The sequence below is a fragment of the Gracilinanus agilis genome, chromosome 3, assembly GCF_016433145.1.
Source record: "Gracilinanus agilis isolate LMUSP501 chromosome 3, AgileGrace, whole genome shotgun sequence".
Classification (NCBI taxonomy): domain Eukaryota; kingdom Metazoa; phylum Chordata; class Mammalia; order Didelphimorphia; family Didelphidae; genus Gracilinanus; species Gracilinanus agilis.
The window spans coordinates 64,800,601-64,821,119 of NC_058132.1; the positions used below are offsets into that span (position 1 = coordinate 64,800,601).

A 20,519-nucleotide genomic window follows, 5' to 3' on the forward strand; every position below is an offset into this window, starting at 1 on the left:
TGTTTAATATATTATAAAGTGCCACAGTCCTTGGCCCCAAAGTCTTTATGAGTAGAGAATATATTCTTGGAGTCTTCAATTCACAACAGATTTAGTTGAAGTGAGGAAAGGCATGACAAGATGTTGAAATTGGACAAGTATACCAACCAGCTACCTGACAAAAAAACTAAAAACAAAGACATGTTTGTATGTAAATACCTGGGCAAATGAATGGGAGAGGATTGTCAGAATCCATCCTTATTGGCAATAATGTGTTTTGTGCCTTTGTAGGCCATCTTTTAACTTTCTTTCTTAAAATTTGACCCCAAGCCCCTCAAACACTTGGATATGAAATGAAGCTACATTAATGCAGAGTTTGGATTGAGAATTTTAAGTCAAATTTGAAGTTATAGCTCCCTAAGCAACTGTAACTGGGCCATGTTGCTCATTTGGAAGAAGGCATAAATTTAACTGCCTGTACTGTAGTGCAGACAGGCTACAGATGTGCATGAGTGGGGTGAGGGGAGGGTATTGCAACTACTGAAGGAATGAAAGCATCTGGACACTCATGTATTTGAATCCTCAGCGACAGTGCTATAGGGTCAGCGTTCATTACCTTAAGCAAAGTGGCTCACTATTCCCGGACTATTAAAAGAATACAACCCTCTTGATAAACTGAGAAAATCTTTGATCTCATTTCCTGCTCTAGTATGGCTGTATAAATTGTTACACATTTTTCCTGTTATTTTTTTACCCCCCTCCTTGAGCTTAGAAAAGAGAAAGGATATTAAAAGACAGGATTGACCTGGAGGATCCATGGAGCCACCATCTCAAAATTAGCAAGCACTCAGGAAGGCACCCAGATTCACTAGGGCCTCTTAGCATATTGTCCTGAACCAGTGTGGTCTTCTATATTGGGTTGGTGGTTGTATATTATTAACATTAGCTACATGTTTTAAATGTTCAAGGTTATTAATGATACAACGCTTTTTATTTTATAGCCATCCAGTCCAATGGATCAGATGGGCAAGATGAGACCTCAGCCATATGGTGGCAGTAACCCATACTCACAGCAACAGGGACCTCCATCAGGACCACAGCAAGGACATGGATACCCAGGACAGCCATATGGATCCCAGACTCCTCAGCGGTACCCCATGACCATGCAGGGCCGGGCGCAGAGTACAATGGGCAGCCTCTCTTATGCACAGCAGGTAGTTACAGATTTGGTTATCTTCATCTTTATTACTATTGGGGAGAAAAGCTTATACATAAGAAAGTAAGCCACACTCACATGGCTGCATGTATCTACTTAAAAAGAGTTTGAGGCAGTTAACTCACTGCATTGGAACACAGTATTACTGAAACCAAGAAAGGGCTAACTTTTGTCATCTCCATGCAGGCCAGGCAGCTTTGGGCCATGGAATCATCCTGGTCTGTGGACATACACTGGACCTCTAACTTGGCTTATTTCTATGTGGGTGTGGTATATCACCTTGTTAAGGGTGAGAATGGCATTCACATAGAGACAACATAGGGGAAAACAACTCTAAATGTAGATCCTATTCTTTGAGGGAGATTTGGAATGGGGATAGGCAACATGATATAGTTAAAAAACCCTAGATTTGAAGTTAATACTTAACTTTGAATCCTAGTTCTGTTAGCTATGTGAATTTGGGCAAGTGATTTTTTCTGGACCGTGATTTCTTCACTTGTAAAATCTGGCGTGTTAAACTAGATTATAAAGAATTTCCAAGTGGAATAATCTAAAAATGGAGTGGGTTAATTCTGGAGGGAATGGTCATAGTTTTAGAGCTAAAAAGATTAGAGTTGCTTAGAGGTCATCCATTCATTTGATGAGTAGTAGAACTACAACCAGAGAGGTGGGGAGTACACTGCCCAAAATCACACAAATGAGGTATGGTTTAAACTAAGGTCTCCCTCATTAGAGGAGTTGAAGAAAGATTAGATGGCCATTTGTCAGGGTTGTAGAGGACATGAATTCCATAGGTAGATCATAGATCCTAGGGCTAGAAGAGATCTTTGAGTTCAGTTATTGCAGCCTCCTCTTCTCATAAATGAAGCATTTCTTCTTGACCTTTAAAACTAGTCCTTGTGATCCATTAGGCTTTTCTGCCTCTCTCATTATTTCCACCAATGGGACGCTATACTGTGTGCTTGGAGGGCACTTTCTAGTCTTTTTCATTCATTATGGTGACATGAGAGAGGGTGAGACAGACCTTTGTATTGCTTTGCCTACTTTCTAGAGGAGAAAATGAAGGCATTTCTGAGCTCTACACCAAGCTAGCATCTGGGTCACCATTATTCATTCCTGGCTTTTTAGTCTATTAAACCTGGGTATGAGGTTATTTCCTATACATGTAAAATTTGTACTCCTCATTCTCTAAAATCAGTCAAGTACTTGTTAAACCTAGCTTGTAGTAAATGGGTGGTTTAAAGTAAGTTTGTTATTCAAAATAACTACTCCTGAGCACTTAGCTAAAATTCATCTCTTTTTGTACAGATTCCTCCTTATGGTCAGCAAGGTCCCAGCGGGTACGGCCAGCAGGGCCAGAGTCCATACTACAACCAGCAAAGCCCTCATCCACAACAGCCGCCCTATTCCCAGGCACCACCATCTCAGACTCCTCATGCCCAGCCTTCCTATCCACAGCAGCCTCAGTCACAGCCACCACAGCTCCAGGCAACCCAGCCTCCTTACTCTCAGCAGCCATCCCAGCCTTCTCATCAGCAGTCCCCATCTCCATATCCCCAGCAGCAGTCGACAGCACAACAGCACCCCCAAAGCCAGCCCCCCTACTCCCAACAGCAGGCACAGTCACCCTACCAGCAGCAGCCACCTCAGCAGACAGCTTCTGCAGCCCTCTCTCAGCAGTCTGCATACCCTCAATCCCAGGCACAGCAGCCACAACAAACTGCCTATTCCCAGCAGCGCTTCCCTCCTCCCCAGGTAAGACCTTCCTTCTCCTCCTCACCTGAACATAATGTGGCAGCTGACAGCTTGAACTCTGGTGTTATCAGAACTTTGCCATACAAATTGGTTCTCTGATGTGCACTTAAAAACCAATTAAACTCTGGGTAAACATGCTAACTGGATTGATTAGACGAATAAAAGCATAACCATTTTCTTAACTATATAAATACCTGTAGCTCTGGTAAAGAAACAGGGCACTACAAAGTTGCATAGACAGATAAGAAATAAAGACTGATTTTAAAAAACAGAAACTACACCAGGATTTTTACCTTCAAGCAAATGGTCCCTTTAGTCATGCTTGCCTTAAGAGAGCATATTCCTATTGCAGTGACACAGCTATTGCTCCAGGACCTCCCTTTGGCGATTGCCTTTAGAGTATGTGCTATGTTCTTTTGAGTACTCTTAGTGTGGCAAAAACCTCATCCTCTGGTTTTCTTTCTCCTCCTCTTTCCCCTTCTTCTCTCTCTCCAATTTTTATTTAACTAAAAATCAATCTTACTCATAGCCACCCTTCCTAGATTGCCAGGCTATGGCATTCTGGCCCCAAAGAATCATCTCTAGATTTAGTACATAGATGGTGAGAATCAACAATGCCATGAGAAGGGATCTTGTGCACATAGTTGATATTTTTTGCTTTGAAAGGCACAGGTTTCTTTGCCTTGTTTGATGCCATCTGTGGCATTTAAGCATCCCTGTGCCCCTCCAGGTGAGAGAACTGTCACTTCATGCTCATCCGTCTCTTCTCCCCGAGAATATCTCAGGTTGATTTAAATAATTTTAAAGTTTCAGATCCTATTTCTTTATATTTCAGGAATTATCTCAAGACTCATTTGGGTCTCAGGCATCCTCAGCCCCTTCAATGGCTTCCAGTAAAGGAGGGCAAGAAGATATGAACCTGAGTCTTCAATCAAGACCCTCTAGCTTGCCAGTGAGTAATCTCATGTCTAAGGAGAGGTGTGAGGAGAGACAAGAGGTCTCTTGAAGGGATTCCAGGAGGAAAGTGGAAATATTCTTTTTTTTCTGGGATCAGAAATCAGGAGTATGTGGTGATGGTGACTATCAGTTAAGTGAATGAATGAAGAATTGCCTTCCTTGAGAACTTAGATGAGATTGATGCATTTGTGTGCATGTGTATTTGCATACATGTATTCACTTGTACTTTCAAGACCTGCCCAGGTACTTGATTTTGTGATGCTATCTGAAGTGCTTATTTGTTCTTGGTCCTTGCTCTGGGATCACAGTGACAGACATGGGAGACACAGATTCAAGTAATGATCAGCTAGAAATAGATGGGCCTTTTCCCATTCAACATTTTCTTTCCTAGTTTAGAAAAGTTACAGTTTTCTTGCCCTCGTTGATTGAGATCTTAGCCTTCAGCTAAGGGGTGGGATCAAAGTTTTATCCAGAATTCATTGTCATTTTGAGCATGTATGTATATAAAAAGGCTCTCTGCTTGCCTAAGTTATATACCTGATTATAATAAGGTACTGTGTACACAGTCAATACTTAATTCATGCTTTCTGAGCAAATGTAATGGTTTTATGAGACTATTTGTAATGACAATCTCTTCAAGAGAGTCTCATGAACCTCAAAACTTAAGTAGGATCTTATGGATCCTAGATATATCATTTTGCTTTGTGAAGATGAAGAGATGTCATTTGGCAAGTGGATAGTGAATCTAAATTATAATTGTCCATATCAAACCACATAGCATTCTTTTTCCTTCAAGAAATATCTTTTTCCTCCTATTCCCCAGTTTTATACATGTGTGGTAGTATAGGAATGTTGAGTGTCTCCTTGGTTCAAGACTCTGCAAGTAACTTGGATGTCCATTTCTAGATTCCTAGCCTTCCTTGAGTAGTAAGTAACCCTTCTTAGTCTTCTCATTTCTTTAGTCTTTTTTGCTTCTCTAGTACCTATAATATGCAGGTGAAGGAATACTCTTTAGCTCAGGAGTTCTTAACCAAGAGTTCATGAATTTTGTTTAAATTTTTTTTATAAATGTATTTCAATATGATTGGGTTCCTCTGTAATTTTTATATATACATATATATGCACATATATATGTGTGCATATGTGTGCATTTAAAATTATTATTCTGAGGAGGGTTTCATAGTCTTTACCACACTGCTTAAGGTGCCCATGTCACATACACTAAAGATTACAAGTCCCTACTCTCTCTCTCCTTTTTTGATGGGATAGAATTCTCTGATAGCAGAGAATATTTCCCATTTGGATTTGTCAGACTCACCACTGATGACCTTAATTTTGCTCTTTAGTCTCCCACACCCTTTCTTAAGTTATGGGATCCTCTTGCTTAGCCAGAAGGCTCTTTTTCAACATAGAGTTTCATTTGTGAGATTAACTGCTACCAATAAGGTCTACAGCCAGGCTAGGGAAAAATTCTTTAGGATACATTGAAAATAGGAACCTAGAACAGAATGGTATACTCACTTGCCCTTTTGAGATGTCATTAGAATTAGTTTGTAGTTGTCTTTTACCTTATGACCGGTAACTTGTGATATCTTATTTATTTTCATCTCAAGTAACCCTGGAATGTATTCCATCTTTTCAAAGTTTGTTTTTCCTTATGTTTCAGCAGTCCTTACTATCCCTTTCTGCATGGGCCTTATTGGCATCATCCATAGTATCTTGGACATTGTAGATGCTCAAACAGTGTTAGATTTTGGCAATCAAAATATTTGTTTTTATTCCCTAAAGTGTAATGATGTGGTTCCATTGGTAGCAGCTTTGGTGGTATCTGACCAAGGCAAAATTCCTATCAGAGATACTGCTGAAAAGCATAAAAATCTAGATGTGAATGGCCCAGCCTTTGTTTTCATATATTATTTCCTTATCTCATTGACACATGATGAAAACAGTAGTAAAATTCTTCTGACTATTCTGGATTTTTGTTAGATTGGACTCTGGACTGCTTATCAAGGTGGTATCTTATTGTGGGGATAGGGCCCGATGCTATGGATCAATTAGGGAACCTGAATCTAGGCTGACTACTTCTCAGTCTTAGATCCTCCATCTCCTCTGTAAGATAAGGGATTTGTAAACCAGATAACTGTTACAGATTGGACTAAATAGCCTAGGAGTCTGTAGCCTTGTAACTGTAGAAAATTGCCATGGTCTCATCCAGCTCTAAAATCTTCATGGTTCTCTTAAGTGAATGGCTAAGAGATAGAAGTAAAATAGAGTTGTCATACATTGGGGAATTCTATTTTACTTTCAAGTTTCAAAATTCTATTCAGGTACACATCTAAGAGTGTTTCCCAAATAAATGACCTCCATGTTTGCTTGAGTTTTTTGTTTTTGTTTTTTTAGCAGAATTTGAAAAAGTCTGTCTTCTCATTTACTTTGATACAGGAGAAATGGTTTTCTGAAGTGTTAGTGACTGGTTAGAAAACTGACTATGTAGAAAAGAGTAGAAGACTTAGCTGGCCTTAGAAATGGTAACAACTAAAGTTGGGGAAAGGCCTGATTCCCCTGGAATAGCCCAGAGTTTATGTATAATCTTATGCTAAGGCAGAGAATTCCTTTTTGTGATATTGACTTCTCTGAAAACTTAAGAGTTTCTAATAGCAGAGAGGTTGGTCATTTCTGTCCAGTTAATCTGTCTTAAACCTTTTCTTTATCCTTGCTGAACTTTACAGGAATGTGTGTAACCTGATTTAGTCCAAAATTTGTGTGACCAAGCTCTCGGTATTTTAACTGGATCCATAGGTCTTGACATGGTGGAGGTTTTTTGTTAATGGAAAGAACTTAATACTTTCACTAAAATGTTGCCGTTCTCTCCCTTTCAGAGTCTTTTTAGATTATTCTCTTGTTCCAGGCCTTTTTTTTTATATTCCATCTTAAAATTAAACTGCTTCTGTGCCTCTATAGAGGGGACCTCAGCATTAAAACAACATCTGTTGAGATGGGTTTTAGGGTCCTGATCAAAATGACCTCAACAATAAGTTTCCTGTTTTCATCCCCAGAAGCTAAGGTGTTAAACCTTCTCTTGGAGCTAAGGGACGGGTGCCTGCTGGGGAATCAGCCCAAGGGAATGAATGTTCCCAAGTTTAGACTTCTCACAGATAGATCCAAATGGGTCATTTGCTTTGTGGTGGAAACTACATGGGGGAGGAGAGCTGGCTGGGATGTGAGTTATTGACATCTTGTTGGTTGAATTTGCTTTTTATCCCTCTGGTCCATGGAACATACAAATAAAAAACCTTGATTTGCTGTAGAGCTCTGGGGATCCTTTTTAAAGTCCATCCCTCTTTCTTCAGCCATCTATTCTAAAAAAATCACTAGTTTTTTTTTTTATTTGTTTGTTTGGGGTCTCATCTACACCCACCAACTCTTCTGCTCTGCATTTTTTGGGAACACCCACCTCTCAAAGCCCATGGATAGAACCAAGAAGGGAAAGGAAATTCAAAGGTGTTTTAAAAGCTCTTTGTCTAAAGTTTTAAAGAGGCAAAATACATTTTGTAGATTATGTGTATTTCTAAGAAATACTATGCTTGGGAGTTTTAAATTTTTTTAACTCAGTTTTATTTATAATATGGTCTCAAACTTCAACTATCGTAGATATTAGAAGGAATTTTTGTATTATTTTGCTCAGCCATTATCTGAATAATATCTCCTTCCTCTTTCCCCCAATTAGAAATAACAACAAAAACTTCATGTATTAAAGGAATGGTTTGGACTGACCCATTAATTAAGAGTTTTACTACCAAAATAGTAATTACCTATCTAACTTTTAGGATAACTTTTAGTTGAATTATTGAACTGATAAAAATTTTCTGAATAGAACAAGCCTCCAAACCAATTTTAGATAGAGTTGCATTTCTTTTTCTACTTGGCAATGACCTCAGGAACAAGGGATTGATTAGTGGTCAGTCATTTACTTTACAAAGATACCATTTCACTTTGTTCTTCCTTGTAAATTGATAAGGAATTTGTATGTCTTTGTTGGACAGGCTAGGGAAATGTTAGCTCTTTGAGTAAGGTTTTACTTTGAAAGATTTTTACCTAAAGAACTGGCATCCAGTATTCATTTAGCAAACATTTAAGTGTCTGCTATGTGCTTAGTATTGAAGAATGTATATACACAGATGAACAAGTTAAAATCCTTGACCTCAGGGTCCAGAAAACTTAGACCAGGTATATAAGAATACTGGTGACTCAGGATTCCTAAGGTTTTTGAGCCCTGGTGTTTGGAAGAAGAATGATGCATCTGATAGAGATGAGGAAACTGGTTTAAGGGAAAGACACATTTAGTTTGGGTCTTGTATAGTTTGAAATGCCAGCAGAATTGTAAAATTAGACCTTGCCTGGTACTATAGAGAAAATTTGGTCATCTTCTGTAGATGAGCAGATAGGTTCAGACACAATGTAAATTGCCTAAGGTCACCCAGTAGTAAATAGCAGAGCTGAGGTTTTTGCCCCTATCCTCTTGCCCTGACTTCCACATTCATTGTATTTCCACCATGCCTTGCTGCACCTAAATGAAAATGTAAAGCATATATATAGTTATAGGTTTGGTACTTCTTTAGAATGGGAGAATATTTGAACCCAGAACTTAGTAGGAGGTTTCTAGGGATGTGTCCTTGGCTCTGTGCTTTTTAACATTATGACCGGGGGCAGCTGGGTAGCTCAGTGGAGTGAGAGTCAGGCCTAGAGACAGGAGGTCCTAGGTTCAAACCCAGCCTCAGCCACTTCCCAGCTGTGTGACCCTGGGCAAGTCACTTGACTCCCATTGCCCACCCTTACCACTCTTCCACCTATGAGACAATACACCGAAGTACAAGGGTTAAAAACAAACAAACAAACAAAAAAAACATTATGACCTGGATAGCAACATAGATGCCATGCTTTTCACATTTACAGATGACAGAAAGCTGGTAGGAGGATTAGCTAACAAGTTGGATGCCAGGGTCAAGTTCCAAAAGAGACCTAAACATGCTAGAATGTTGGGCCAAGTCTAATTCGGTGAAATTTAACAGGGCACTGAACTTGAAGCCAAAAAAGACCCGAGTTCAAATTTTTCTTCTGCTTACTATTTAGAACCATGGACAAGCTTCTCTGAGCCTCAGTTTCCTTATATGTAAAATGGGGATAATGATGATTGTAGAAATTATTTCAAAGTGTTGTTGGGAGGATCAAGTGAGGTAATGTTGGTAAAAAGCTTGGGCAACTGTAAAATGTTCCATAAATGTCAGCTATTATTACTAATAAGGACAAATGGAAAGTCTTAAACTTCCAGTGGACCAACAAAACAGGTATAAAATAGGGGAAGCATAGCTATCTATCTATCTATATCTCTCTCTATACATAGATATGTATATATATGAAAGATATAGATATCTGAAAGAGATCTAGGAATTTTAATTAGATGGCAAATTCAGTATGAGTCAACAGTGTGAAATGGCAGACACAAAAGCTAATGAAATGTCAGATTGAGGTGGGTAATTTCTAGGGCTAGGAGGTAGTAGTCCAAATGTAGACTGTTACCATAATCAGATTATATCCTAGAGAATAATATTTCATTCTGGACACCATAGTTAAGAAGGACATTGATTATTTGGAGATTGCCTAAAAGAGGGCAGCTAGGATGATGTAAAGCCTTAATATCATACTATATTAAGGTCAGTTGAAAGGACTTGTGGGTATTTAGCCTAGAGAAGAAAAGACTGGGGGCTGGGGATTAATGGTGGTTGCTCTGAAATATTTGAATGGCTGTTATGTGGAAGAAGGATTACCTTGTGCTTTGCCTCAGACAGAGGCCAGGACTCTAGGAACAATGGGGAGAAGGGGCAGATCTAGGCTTCTTGTTTGGAGTGAGTTTCTTCTCACTGGAGATCTTGAAGAAGCTGGATGCTGTTTTGTTGGGTAAGTTATAAAACGGATTCTGGCTCAGGAAAGAGTTGAACTAGAAAGTCTCTGAGGTGCTTTCCAACTCTGATATTTCCTGATTGGGAATATAGATATATTTTGAGTCCTCTATATGAATGTGATGGTTGAACTGAGAATGGGTGAAGTGTTTAGTTAGGGAAGAGAATGAGAGGGTGAGGATGGAGCCTTGGGAATTCACAAGGTATAGTAGAAGAAAGAAAAAGCCAGAAGATAGCAACTGTGGATCATCTTTCTCAATTGTAGGAGGGTACTGTGTATGGATAGATAGTGTGAATGGCCAACAATAACAAATTCTTTATCTTATCATGGAGAAAGAGTTGAAGATGGATGATTGGATTTGACAAGAAGCAGGTCATTGGGGAGTCTATAAAGTGGTAGAAATAGAAACTTGATTATAAAGGGCAATGAAGAAAATGAGGGGTGAAGTGAAATTAATAGTTGTTAATCACTTTTATAAGAATTTTGATAGTGAGAGGAGGAGAGGGAGAATGATTGCTGTGGGGCATGTAAGGTCAACCAGAAGTTTGTAGGTTTCCTCCCATCCCCAGGTAATGGGTTCCCAACAAGGCAAATATTGAAAGTGCCAAAGAGGGAGGAGGATGCTGTGCAACACAGCTCACCAGGAGCTGGAAACCCAAGGACACAGGTGTGTGGTTGGTTTTAAAGTGGGGGAGGTCATCAAAGATAGCCATTGAAGGGATTAGTGTTGGAGGGAGATCAACTTATTCTGGTCCCCACCTCCTCAGTGTAAGCGGTAGGATTACCTGCCGAAAGGTGACATAGGAGGGAAAAAGTTTTACATTCCTGCTTTTACTCTGGGTGCTCCAGCTTTTGAGCCTCCTACTGAGGAGATGGCCCTAGGTTTCAGTTAATGCCATGTTATGAGCTCTCGGGTTTTCACTTCCACAGTATTCTCAGATCTAGGGAGCTTGTGTTACAGTAGTCTGGAAAAGGATACATAAGAGATCCAGGTTCTTCTGTGGATGTCCAAGGTAGGGAATGGGCTAGACCAGGACATGATATCCACACTCTAAATTTTGTACAGGCCAACAATGAGAAAAACAGAACGTTACTAAAGGAAGTCCTTTAGATAATCCCAAACTTAAGATTTACTCATAGTTTCCATTTTTTTCAAACCTAAAGAATCAACCAGAATTTGCTAAAATGAACAAAGAAAAGGACATCTGGAAGAGGGAGCGACTGCAGCCCAGGAAAGGGTCCTAAATGGGCATGGGTTTTAGAGCCAAAGGGACCTTGGAGCTTATCTGCTCTAACTTCCTCATTTTACAGGTGAGGAAACTGAAACTCAGGGGGAAGGAGAACCTTGAATAAGTGCACCAGGTGGTTGTGTCACACACCCAATCTTTCCTCTGCTTGCATATCCATGGCCTCTTCCAACGTTATTACACTAACATTTAACAATCCAGGCTTAAATGCTTAAATGACTGAGCATTAAGTAGGTTGGCTTTTCCCTCTACTCTCCAGTCCTCTTCAGCTTTTTCACAGTTAGGTGTAAATATCATATCCCTGTCACCACTGCTCTTCTGGTAGGATTTAGGCTTGTCGAGGTCATACACTGTTTTTTTCTTTTATCTTAGTATATTCCTAGTACCTTACACAGGGTAGGCCTTCAATAAATGCTTGTTAATGAATTTATCAGATTAGAGGTTTGGATCTGGCCAAAACAACATTTACCCCTCATTGTTCTTCTATAGAGGTTTGGGCAAATGCTCATTTGTAGTATTTCATATCATTCATATTCAGTATATCATAGTAATGGCATCCTCCTGTTAGGGACCTGGAACCCCAATATTAATGGGTGATCCATTTAATGAAATTCACATTAGCTTTGTTTAAGTGGGGGGGGGTTGGATGTTTATGGGGTTAGGGGGTGTGGCATTGAAGAGTATCCAATTTAGAGTAAAAGGAAGCAGCAGCCTGATGTAATGAGTCTGGTGCTGGCCTTGGACCCAGGAACACTTAGATTCATATTCTGACTCTTACTCTGCTCCCAGAAAGTCTGAGATTGGGCATGGTGGCTTCCACAGCCTTTCTACCTCTAAACCTGAGATTCTATGACCCAGGTTCAAATCCTTGATAACTTTTCCAACCTTAGGCAAGGGGCAGCTGGGTAGCTCAGTGGAGTGAGAGCCAGGCCTAGAGACAGGAAGTCCTAGGTTCAAACTCAGCCTCAGCCACTTCCCAGCTGTGTGACCCTGGGCAAGTCACTTGACCCCCATTGCCCACCCTTACCACTCTTCCACCTATGAGACAATACACTGAAGTACAAGGGTTTAAAAAAACAAAACAAAACAAAAAAAACCAACCTTAGGCAAGTCAGTTTCTCAACTCTACATTTCATTTTTTCCATCTATAAAATGGAGTTGATCATAAGCAAGATAATTTAAAATACTTTGAAAATGTGAGTTTTTTTAGACAGTAGCTTCTTACAGCAACTTCACTGTTTCCCTGTTGTTAGGGACACCAGTAATCTCTTTTATCAGAAATGTTCCTGAGATTTTCGGTGCAAATTGAAGATTTTTGCAGATTGGTGATCTGCTCACTATTTGCTATGGGGGTGGAGGGGGCATTAAATATAAAAAGAAAAAAAACTTTCTAAAGCCCAATGGATTTTAGTATTTGGTGTTCCCTAGAAGTTTTCAGAGATGAGGAGAACCTAATGAATCTTTTCCTGGGTCAGTTGTTATTATTGTCTTTTGTTCTGTGCCTCCTGAAGAGATAATTGCAGATGGAGGGCAAAAACTGAGGGTCTCCCTCTCCTTCATCTTTCTGTCTCTCCCTCCATATCTGTCTTTCTTTTTCTCTTCTTTTTCCTCCCTCTCTCTCTCTCATTTTTTTTTTTTTTGGCTTGTTTTAAAAATTTGAATCTGGTCTGTGAGGTTAGCTTCATTCTGCCATACCTCAGGGGCTCACACAACAGACTCCCCAGGTTGTAACCTGGTTTCTCTTAGGTTGTACTGTGCAGTACACTGTAACCTTAACTTTGGACCCAGGCAAATATTCACTGGTCCTTGGAAGAGAGCTTCCTCCCTAACCTGCTGGATCAGCCAGTGGTCCCTACAGGGAATATTCTAGACTTTGAGTTTGCCCTGAGCCAGGTCAGCTAGTAAGGCAATGGTGGTTGGTCATTAAACATTTACTAAGTACCTACTATGTGCAGACCACCCTGTGCCAGGCGCTGGGGACACAGAGAAGGGCCAAAAATGGCATGATGCAGCTTGCTTTTGCTTGCCTTCTTGCTTGCTGGTGCTTGGGTTTGAGTTTGTGTTTGCAGCAGATTATTGTCTGCTTGTTCCAGGGCTCGTTTCCTGTTTCTATTCTAGTCACCAGTGGCTCGGCTCAGCTTCCTGCCTGGATGTGTCTCTCAGATTCCTCTCACTGAAATCTTTTGTTTTATTAGCAACAATCTCAGTTTGAAAAGTGACTGAGATCACTGCTGTATGCACTCCTTTGAGGTGAGCTAGCCCAAGATGGGGCCATAAGTGCCCTGGATGAGGAAGCTCTCTGGTTTGGGCCTTGTTTTATTGTTTGGCCCCAGCCCCTTACAGGGCCAGTGGGTGGTTCTTTGTTTAATCCGGAAATTGGTGTAAGGAAGACAGTGGTGAACTTGAAGAAAGACAAACATGCTTCCTCCACAATGCATTAGCTAAGGATTGGTATGGCCTGTCCCGGGTCTACAGGACAACAATACTGTGCCCTCTGGGCTTACCTCTTCATCTGCTACAGGAGACTACTAGAATGACCAGCTTAGAAGGGGCCTTGTTTGGAAGAGACCTTAAAGGTCCTCAAGACCAACCCTTTTATTTTGTAGTCAAGGAATCTGGGGCTCAGAGAAATGAAGTTTGTTGTTCTTTCTCCTAAAGCCTTCCCTAGACCCAAGGGCCACCTGAGTTATGCTGATTTTTGAATTATAAAGGCAGTGCTTCCCTTCATAGCATTGCAGCCTGCTGATAGAAAACACAGGGTGCGGAGAACATGTGCTGACTCGACCTTCCTGCCTGTGAGCATTTCTCCCCAGATGGAGCCAAGAGCAGAGAAGGGAGAAATTGAAGTGTGTGGACATGGGTGACTGTGTTTATTTAATGTCCGAGGCCTCCCTCAGCTTTACAAAAGGAATGCACTGTTTGTCAGCCTCATCCCTTCTTAGAAGAAAAGATGATTAAGGGGACAAAATGATTTCTTTCCTGAGTTCTTTGTCCCTATTCCTCTCAGAAGCAGCAGATGAGCCTGCTCCAAGAAGCCACATTGGGATCCCCAGGGATTCTAGGTATACTTGCTGGACTTAGACCAATTCCCACAAGAGAATGTAGGGAACAATGAATGATTAATTTTATTATTATATTTAATCAGGCCTTTATTCTAGAAGGGAGAAACTTCTTAAAGAGTCTGTTGAGTTTACTAAAATAGTGAGAAACTATTTATAGTAATTGAGTGTTCTAGCAACCTTTGACCTTAGGGGCTGGCAATCAGGCAGCTTTAATATGTGGATTAGGCCATGTTGCCATGGTAATGTTGAGCTTCTCTTCTCTTCCCCCCTCCACCCCCCATCTCTTCTTCCCCCTTTGATGTTCTCGTTTTTTTTTTACAACACTGACAGAGTTCTTCAGTGGAGCACAGGTTCCAGCTACACCTATTGACATATTCCAAGATAGCAACAGAATCTAGGATGCCAGAACTAATAATACACCGCCAAAATGATGTCTTGAAACTGATACCCTTCGGGCAGGATAGGTGACCAGGCCCACGGAATGAGGAATGGTCCTGGGTCTGGCCTCAGACTCTTCCTAGCTGTGACCCTGGGCAAGTCACTTAACTCCCATTGCTTAGTCCTCACCACTCTTCTGTCTTGGAACCAATACACAATATTGATTCTAAGATGGAAGGTAAAGGTTTTTTCAAAAAACAGAAAGAAAAAGAAATTGTATATCCTTGTTGGATGGGCCCAACCCCATCTAATAGGGAATAGGGAAAGCCCTTTTCCTTTACATAGGAATGCTACCATAGAAAAAACCAAGAGTTCCCTGCCCCTCTCCAAATTGAGGTAAGCTACTCTCCTTTTAAGCCTGGTATACCAGTGTCTGATACTGAAACAAAAATCTTAGGATTGTTTTTCTTCCTGGTGATTTCTAAAAGAAAAAAATGTTCCCTGACTTGCTTTTGGAATAACAAATGTAATTGGTTATGGTACCCCTACCAAGGAGTGTTCTGGTTCTGCTTCCCACCCCTCCCAATGTTGTGGCCAAGCCTAGAATAAGGGATTCTTCTCTACTCATTTCCCTTTCCTCCTTCACTCATTTTCAATCCCTCCCTCTGGAATGTTGTGATGTCATAGTTGTCTGAGATGATGCAAATACTCCTAGAGACTGAACTGAGCACTAAGTTCCCCTATCTCCCTCCCCTCCCTTCCCAAGAAAACCAAGAGGAGGTCATGTCATACAGATGGTGAGAAAATGTGGCCTGGGGCTTGGAAATGAGAGTCAGGAGGGATCTGTACCCCCAAAGTCAACCCCAATGTAGGAAAATTGTTTCCTACTAGGAAATGAATGCTGCTAGTATGGGGAGGGAAGGGGATTTCCATTCCCCTTTCCTTCTCCCTTTTAAAATAATTCCCAGCTCAACCATCCATTAAGAAGGAGAGGAAGGGACAGAGTCAGCCCCCTTAGAGAGCACATCGGCTTTTTTCCTCACCCATGAGCTCTCATGGCCTTGAGGTAGAAAGTCCTGCCTACAGTCCCTCTAGGCCCCAACGAGTTGTTCTGTCATAGTCTCCACAGGCCTTCAGCAGTGCTTACCATCACTACTAACTGTGGCCATTCTTTTAATTCTCTTTTCCTGCAAGACTTCGCCTGGGGCCCATGCTTATACTGTGGGATGAGGGTTTAAGTATGATCCCAGTTGAACCTCTCTAGAGGGCACCTTTCCCCAGATCTAGCCCAACCCAAACTAGAGCTACCATTGAGCTACCTTTACCTCCTAAGCATGAGCTGGGTGCTATAAAATACCCTAAGGACAGTCAGGTGGAGCCAAAGTCTGTCACTAGGATATGGGCATGAGTAGCCTTGTCCTCTAGAAAATGTATTATAACAGCTAAGTGTCCTGTGATACTAGTATCTTTGAGTGTCTCCAGAGGGGAATAAACTATATAGCACCTACTGTGTTCCAGGAACTGTGCTGAGTGCTTTACAAGTAGTGTCTCATTTGATCTTCACAATGACCCCGGGGGAGGGAGGGGCAGTGCAATCTTTATACTCATTTTACAGAGAGGAAAACTGGGATAACAGAGAGGGCAAAGGACTTGCCTAGGGTTACACAGCTTATAAGTATCTGAGATTAGATTTGGGTCTTTGTGACTTTAGGCCATTGCTTCCCCACTCTAGTTATAATGGTAACACTGTCTCCACAAGGCCCCTACCATACATGCTTCAGCCTTTCAATCTGCTCCCCCTTTCTGCCACTTCTCCTCCTTCTGGGCCCATGCTCTAGCTTGCCTCCAGGTTGCCAAGGGACTGTCTAGAGCCATTGGGTTAAAGAAGTTGGTGACCTCTGAGCTAGTATATTCAACCTAATCTTCAGAGGGACAGTAGCAAAGTCCCCTACCTTGACATAACCTTCCCTTCCTTCCTTCTGGCCAGAACTTGGGGAAAACCCTGCTCTGCTCCATCAGTATTTGCTGTGCTGAAGCCACTCACTCTCTGACCCAGCCCTGACCCATTTTATTGCATAGAGATTTAAGACTGTTTTCGCCAGGGTGGCCCCTGGAGGGTGCTGTCTGTTTGGGACCAAGATGTGGCTTTCTGACTTAGTGAGGAAATTGTTCCTGGCAAAGGGGAAACCTTAAGGTAGAGAGAAAGAAACTAGAAAGTGTGTTCTCAAGGAAGAGCTGCTATGGGAAGATGACCCAGTGTGGACAGAACACAGTGTAGGGGATGGGCCTGGAGGGAGGAAACGGAGCCCTTTCCCCTAGGAGTCACATAGGGCTAACCAAGCATGCCTGGGCCTAGGGGTTTTTCCACTCAACTGCCCTCTTGGCAGCCATGTCCAGCTCTATCTCCTCCTCCTTGTGTTGCAGCTGATGCCTAGAATTTCTCTTTGCGGGGTAGGGGGAGAATACTTTCTTGCTGTCCATTGCCAACTGCATGATTGTGTTTGGTGTTGGTGTTTTATTGGTTTGGGGAGGGGGAAGGAGGGGAAATGTGGAACAGAGGCACTATATGTGATTAAAGCTCCTGCTGAGCAGATCTGTGGGAGCAGAATATCGACCTAGGAAAAATCAATGGCTGCTGCTGCAGCCAAGCCGACTGTTTGCAGGAATGTAGTCAACCCCGAAGGCTTCTTTTTCCCTTTCTTCCACCTCTAGCCTGTCCCCAGCCTTCATCCAAAAGACCAGACCCACCTCAGAAGATTTGCAGAGGTAGATGAGAACAGCAGGTTCTTGTATTTTTGCCATTAGATTGAAATTCCTCCTGTGATATGGAGCTCCGCCTCCTAACAGCCTCCTTTCCAAACGCTCCTTCCCTGCACTGCAGTTAGAACCAATGGCTTCCACCAGTGAGTCTAAAACCCATCAGGAAGGCTGAGCTTTTCAGCCTTAAACAGGAGCCCTAATTTCCATGGGGTTGCAAATATCCAGAACCCAGTGGGTGTAATTGCCCAAGTTGGTAGGATTGGAGAGTGTTAACTTCTTAGGGAGAGGAAAGGAAGGAGGGAGGTCAAAATCAGCTGATCATGGTGGTGAGATTGAATTAAAGTAGTTGTCAGTTCAGTGGGTTTTTTTTTTTATACCTTTTCATAGACCTGAGACAGAGGGGGCTTGGCAGGGGTAACTGTACCTGCAAGAGGGAATATTCCTTTGCAAAATCTCTGAATTTTCTTGCTTTTAATCTTTCTCATTATGTTCTTTGACCCTCAAAAGCTTTAACTTTCAAATCTGTAGCTGTTCTCACAGTACTTCTTCCCCAAGCATTCAGCTCCCCACCCACAAAAATGCTCTTGGGTCAGAGATATTTGGTTGTCTAATTGTATTTGGAGAGAGCTGTGCTACTCATGGCTTCTATTGTTGTCCCTTGGCTGGAGCACAAGCCTGGGGAGTGGGAAGGCATAGCCTGACTCTTGCCTCTACCTCATTTTCTTGAGTAGGGGCAGAAGCAGGTCTGTATGGGAGGAAGTTGAAGTTAAGCTACTACCCCCACTCCACAAAGGAAGATGCAATCCAAGAGCAGATGTTTGCTAATTGTCCTGCCACCTCGATAATGAAATTACATTGGGTTCAGTATTTGCCCATTCTGTACTAAGCTAGCTAAAGGCCTAGGAGTTTAAAATCTAGCCAGACAAACTGGGAATGTTATTCTTAATAAAACAAAACAAAAATTTATACTAGCTCCATACCAGTAGTGTATCCTCATGCCTATTGTGCCTTAATCATACTAGCCAAGGTGGATCATTGAAAGGAATTGAGAATTCGGGTACAGGGACAATTTGAGACAGAAAGAAGCTGTGTAGGAAGACCAAGTTGGGAGGGGGTGCAGTGTCAAGGGTCTGGGAAAGAGAGCAGTACATGGGGTTTGTTCTGGGGTGAAATTTTGTGGCCCTAGTTCCTCAGGGAACTTTTGGAGTAGATCTGGACCATTAGGAAGAGGGGTCCTCAGAACAGTCAAACGAATATTACTGATACTCCTCAGGGCTTTAAAGAGGAGCATCTGCTTAATTTAATGCCTTTGTGACCTCAGACTGATCACTTATCCTCTCTAGACCTCATTTGCCACAGTTAATAATAATAGCAAGCATTTATATAGTACCTACTGTGTGCCAGGCACAGTGCCTCAGTGCTTTACAATTATTAGCTCACTTGATCCTCACAGTAGCCCAGGAAGTAGGTAATATTATCATCCCCATTTTATAGTTGAGGAAATTCATGCTGGCAAGACAGTTGAAGTGACTTGTCTACACTCACATAGCTAGGAAGTGTCCGAGACCAGATTTGAACTCAGGTTTTCCTGACTATGCCTGGTGTTTTACTCACTGTATCACCAGCTCCCTCATCTGTAAAATGAGGAGATTGAACTAAAGTTCCTTTCTATTTCCAAGTTCTGTGGTTGGTTCCTTGCAATCACGTGAAGGGAAGGAAATATATGTGGTAGTGAAACAAGAACACTCCATTCTCTGCCCAACTCCTTTGAATCCATCTGGTTCTGTACACAAAAACATTACCAGACATAAACTAAATCTGAAAAATGGGAACTTTTTTCATATGACCTGATGGCTTTGAGTAGCTTGATCTTCAAACTGAATTTTCTTTTGTGATTTCCAAAAATACATCCTTTATCCTTAACAGAGTTAATGATCCTTTTGAATGGTTCTCTTGCTTCTGGGAGGCTATAGCTTTCTTCTGTCTGTAGCTGTCAGTCGGGGCTCAGATCTAAGCCCAAACTGGGAGAGGGAAGGGCCATCTCCAGTTCAGAGAGAGAAAAGATACTTCCCTTGTTTTTTGACTTTCTATCCATCCCATTCTTTCTCATATTCACAGAAAATGGAATTTGAATGAATGTCAGTTTTCCCTAATCAGTCAATAAAAACTGATGACCCGGAGCTTTTAGAGCTTCTTGAAGACTTCCTCCCCTCACTTCCCTTTCATGTTCTCAAAAGGATTCTAGAGACAAGACTCAAACCTTAGTCCTTCATCAAATCATCAGGAGTTGCCAGGAAGTATGATTCCCCTTGGCCTACACACAAATAGGCTATTACAAAATAAAAAAAAGAGGGCATTTAATGGGAGTCTTGTCCTGTGCCATTTCTTGGATACAACTGAGGGTGCTGGAAAACTTTTATGGGTAGGGATTAGGAGACAATTCATTGAGACTCTTCTCTTAAAAATTGCTTCCTTTCCCAGACAATACATATAATCCAAGGGGGAATGATAGTGCCAGTGACCAGGGTTTGGTTCCAAACCAACATATAGTGCCAGCCATCTTCTCAGCACCCTCTAAGCATGCTAGACTAGTGGTACCATCACCAGGAATGAGAGGAGGCCAATCAAGTGGATTGGCAGTATCCCTGGAATTTTAGCTGAGACTATAAGATTGGTTTCTAGAGCATGAATAGTGGCTGATTAAAGGTTGGAATAAACCACCCACCACTTGGAATAGTAAATAATACAATGGCAAAAGCTCTTGAGTCCTTTCCAGTCTGGAGTGTGATCAAACCACCCTTGGAAAGGAAGGCTTTGAACCCCAGTTTTGCCCTAGGGCCTAAAATTAGGAGGAAACCTAATGATAGCTGACACTTATCTGTAATGTGTTTTACATACATATTCTCATACTCCTCAGAACCATCTTTGGAGGGAGGTAGATACTACAGCGTTTATTAGTTTCATTTTACAGAATGAAGAAACTGAGACTTCCAGAAACTTAAGTAACCCTGGTAGGGGGAGAGATGTCATACAACAAGCATGGAAGTGTTTGGAGATAGCATTCCAAGGCCAGCATCTAGCTAGTTTTCATCCATTTTGGGTTGTCTACACTTAGGTCTAAAGATTGTCATGTTTCTCCCACGCCAGTATCCCAAACGTGTGTGTGTGTGTGTGTGTGTGTGTGTGTGTGTGTGTGTGTGTGTGTGT

At 41.6% G+C, this 20,519-nt stretch overlaps 1 protein-coding gene across 1 annotated transcript in view; it reads left to right on the plus strand.

The window, feature by feature from the left end:
• The first annotated feature begins 992 nt into the window (after positions 1 to 992).
• The window catches only part of ARID1A (AT-rich interaction domain 1A), a 52,255-nt gene continuing 32,728 nt past the window's right edge, over positions 993 to 20,519 (plus strand). The window contains exons 1-3 of the mRNA XM_044667920.1: positions 993 to 1,193; positions 2,504 to 2,950; positions 3,786 to 3,902. Coding sequence (XP_044523855.1) covers positions 993 to 1,193; positions 2,504 to 2,950; positions 3,786 to 3,902 — 765 coding nt within the window. The remainder of the gene's footprint in view (positions 1,194 to 2,503; positions 2,951 to 3,785; positions 3,903 to 20,519) is intronic.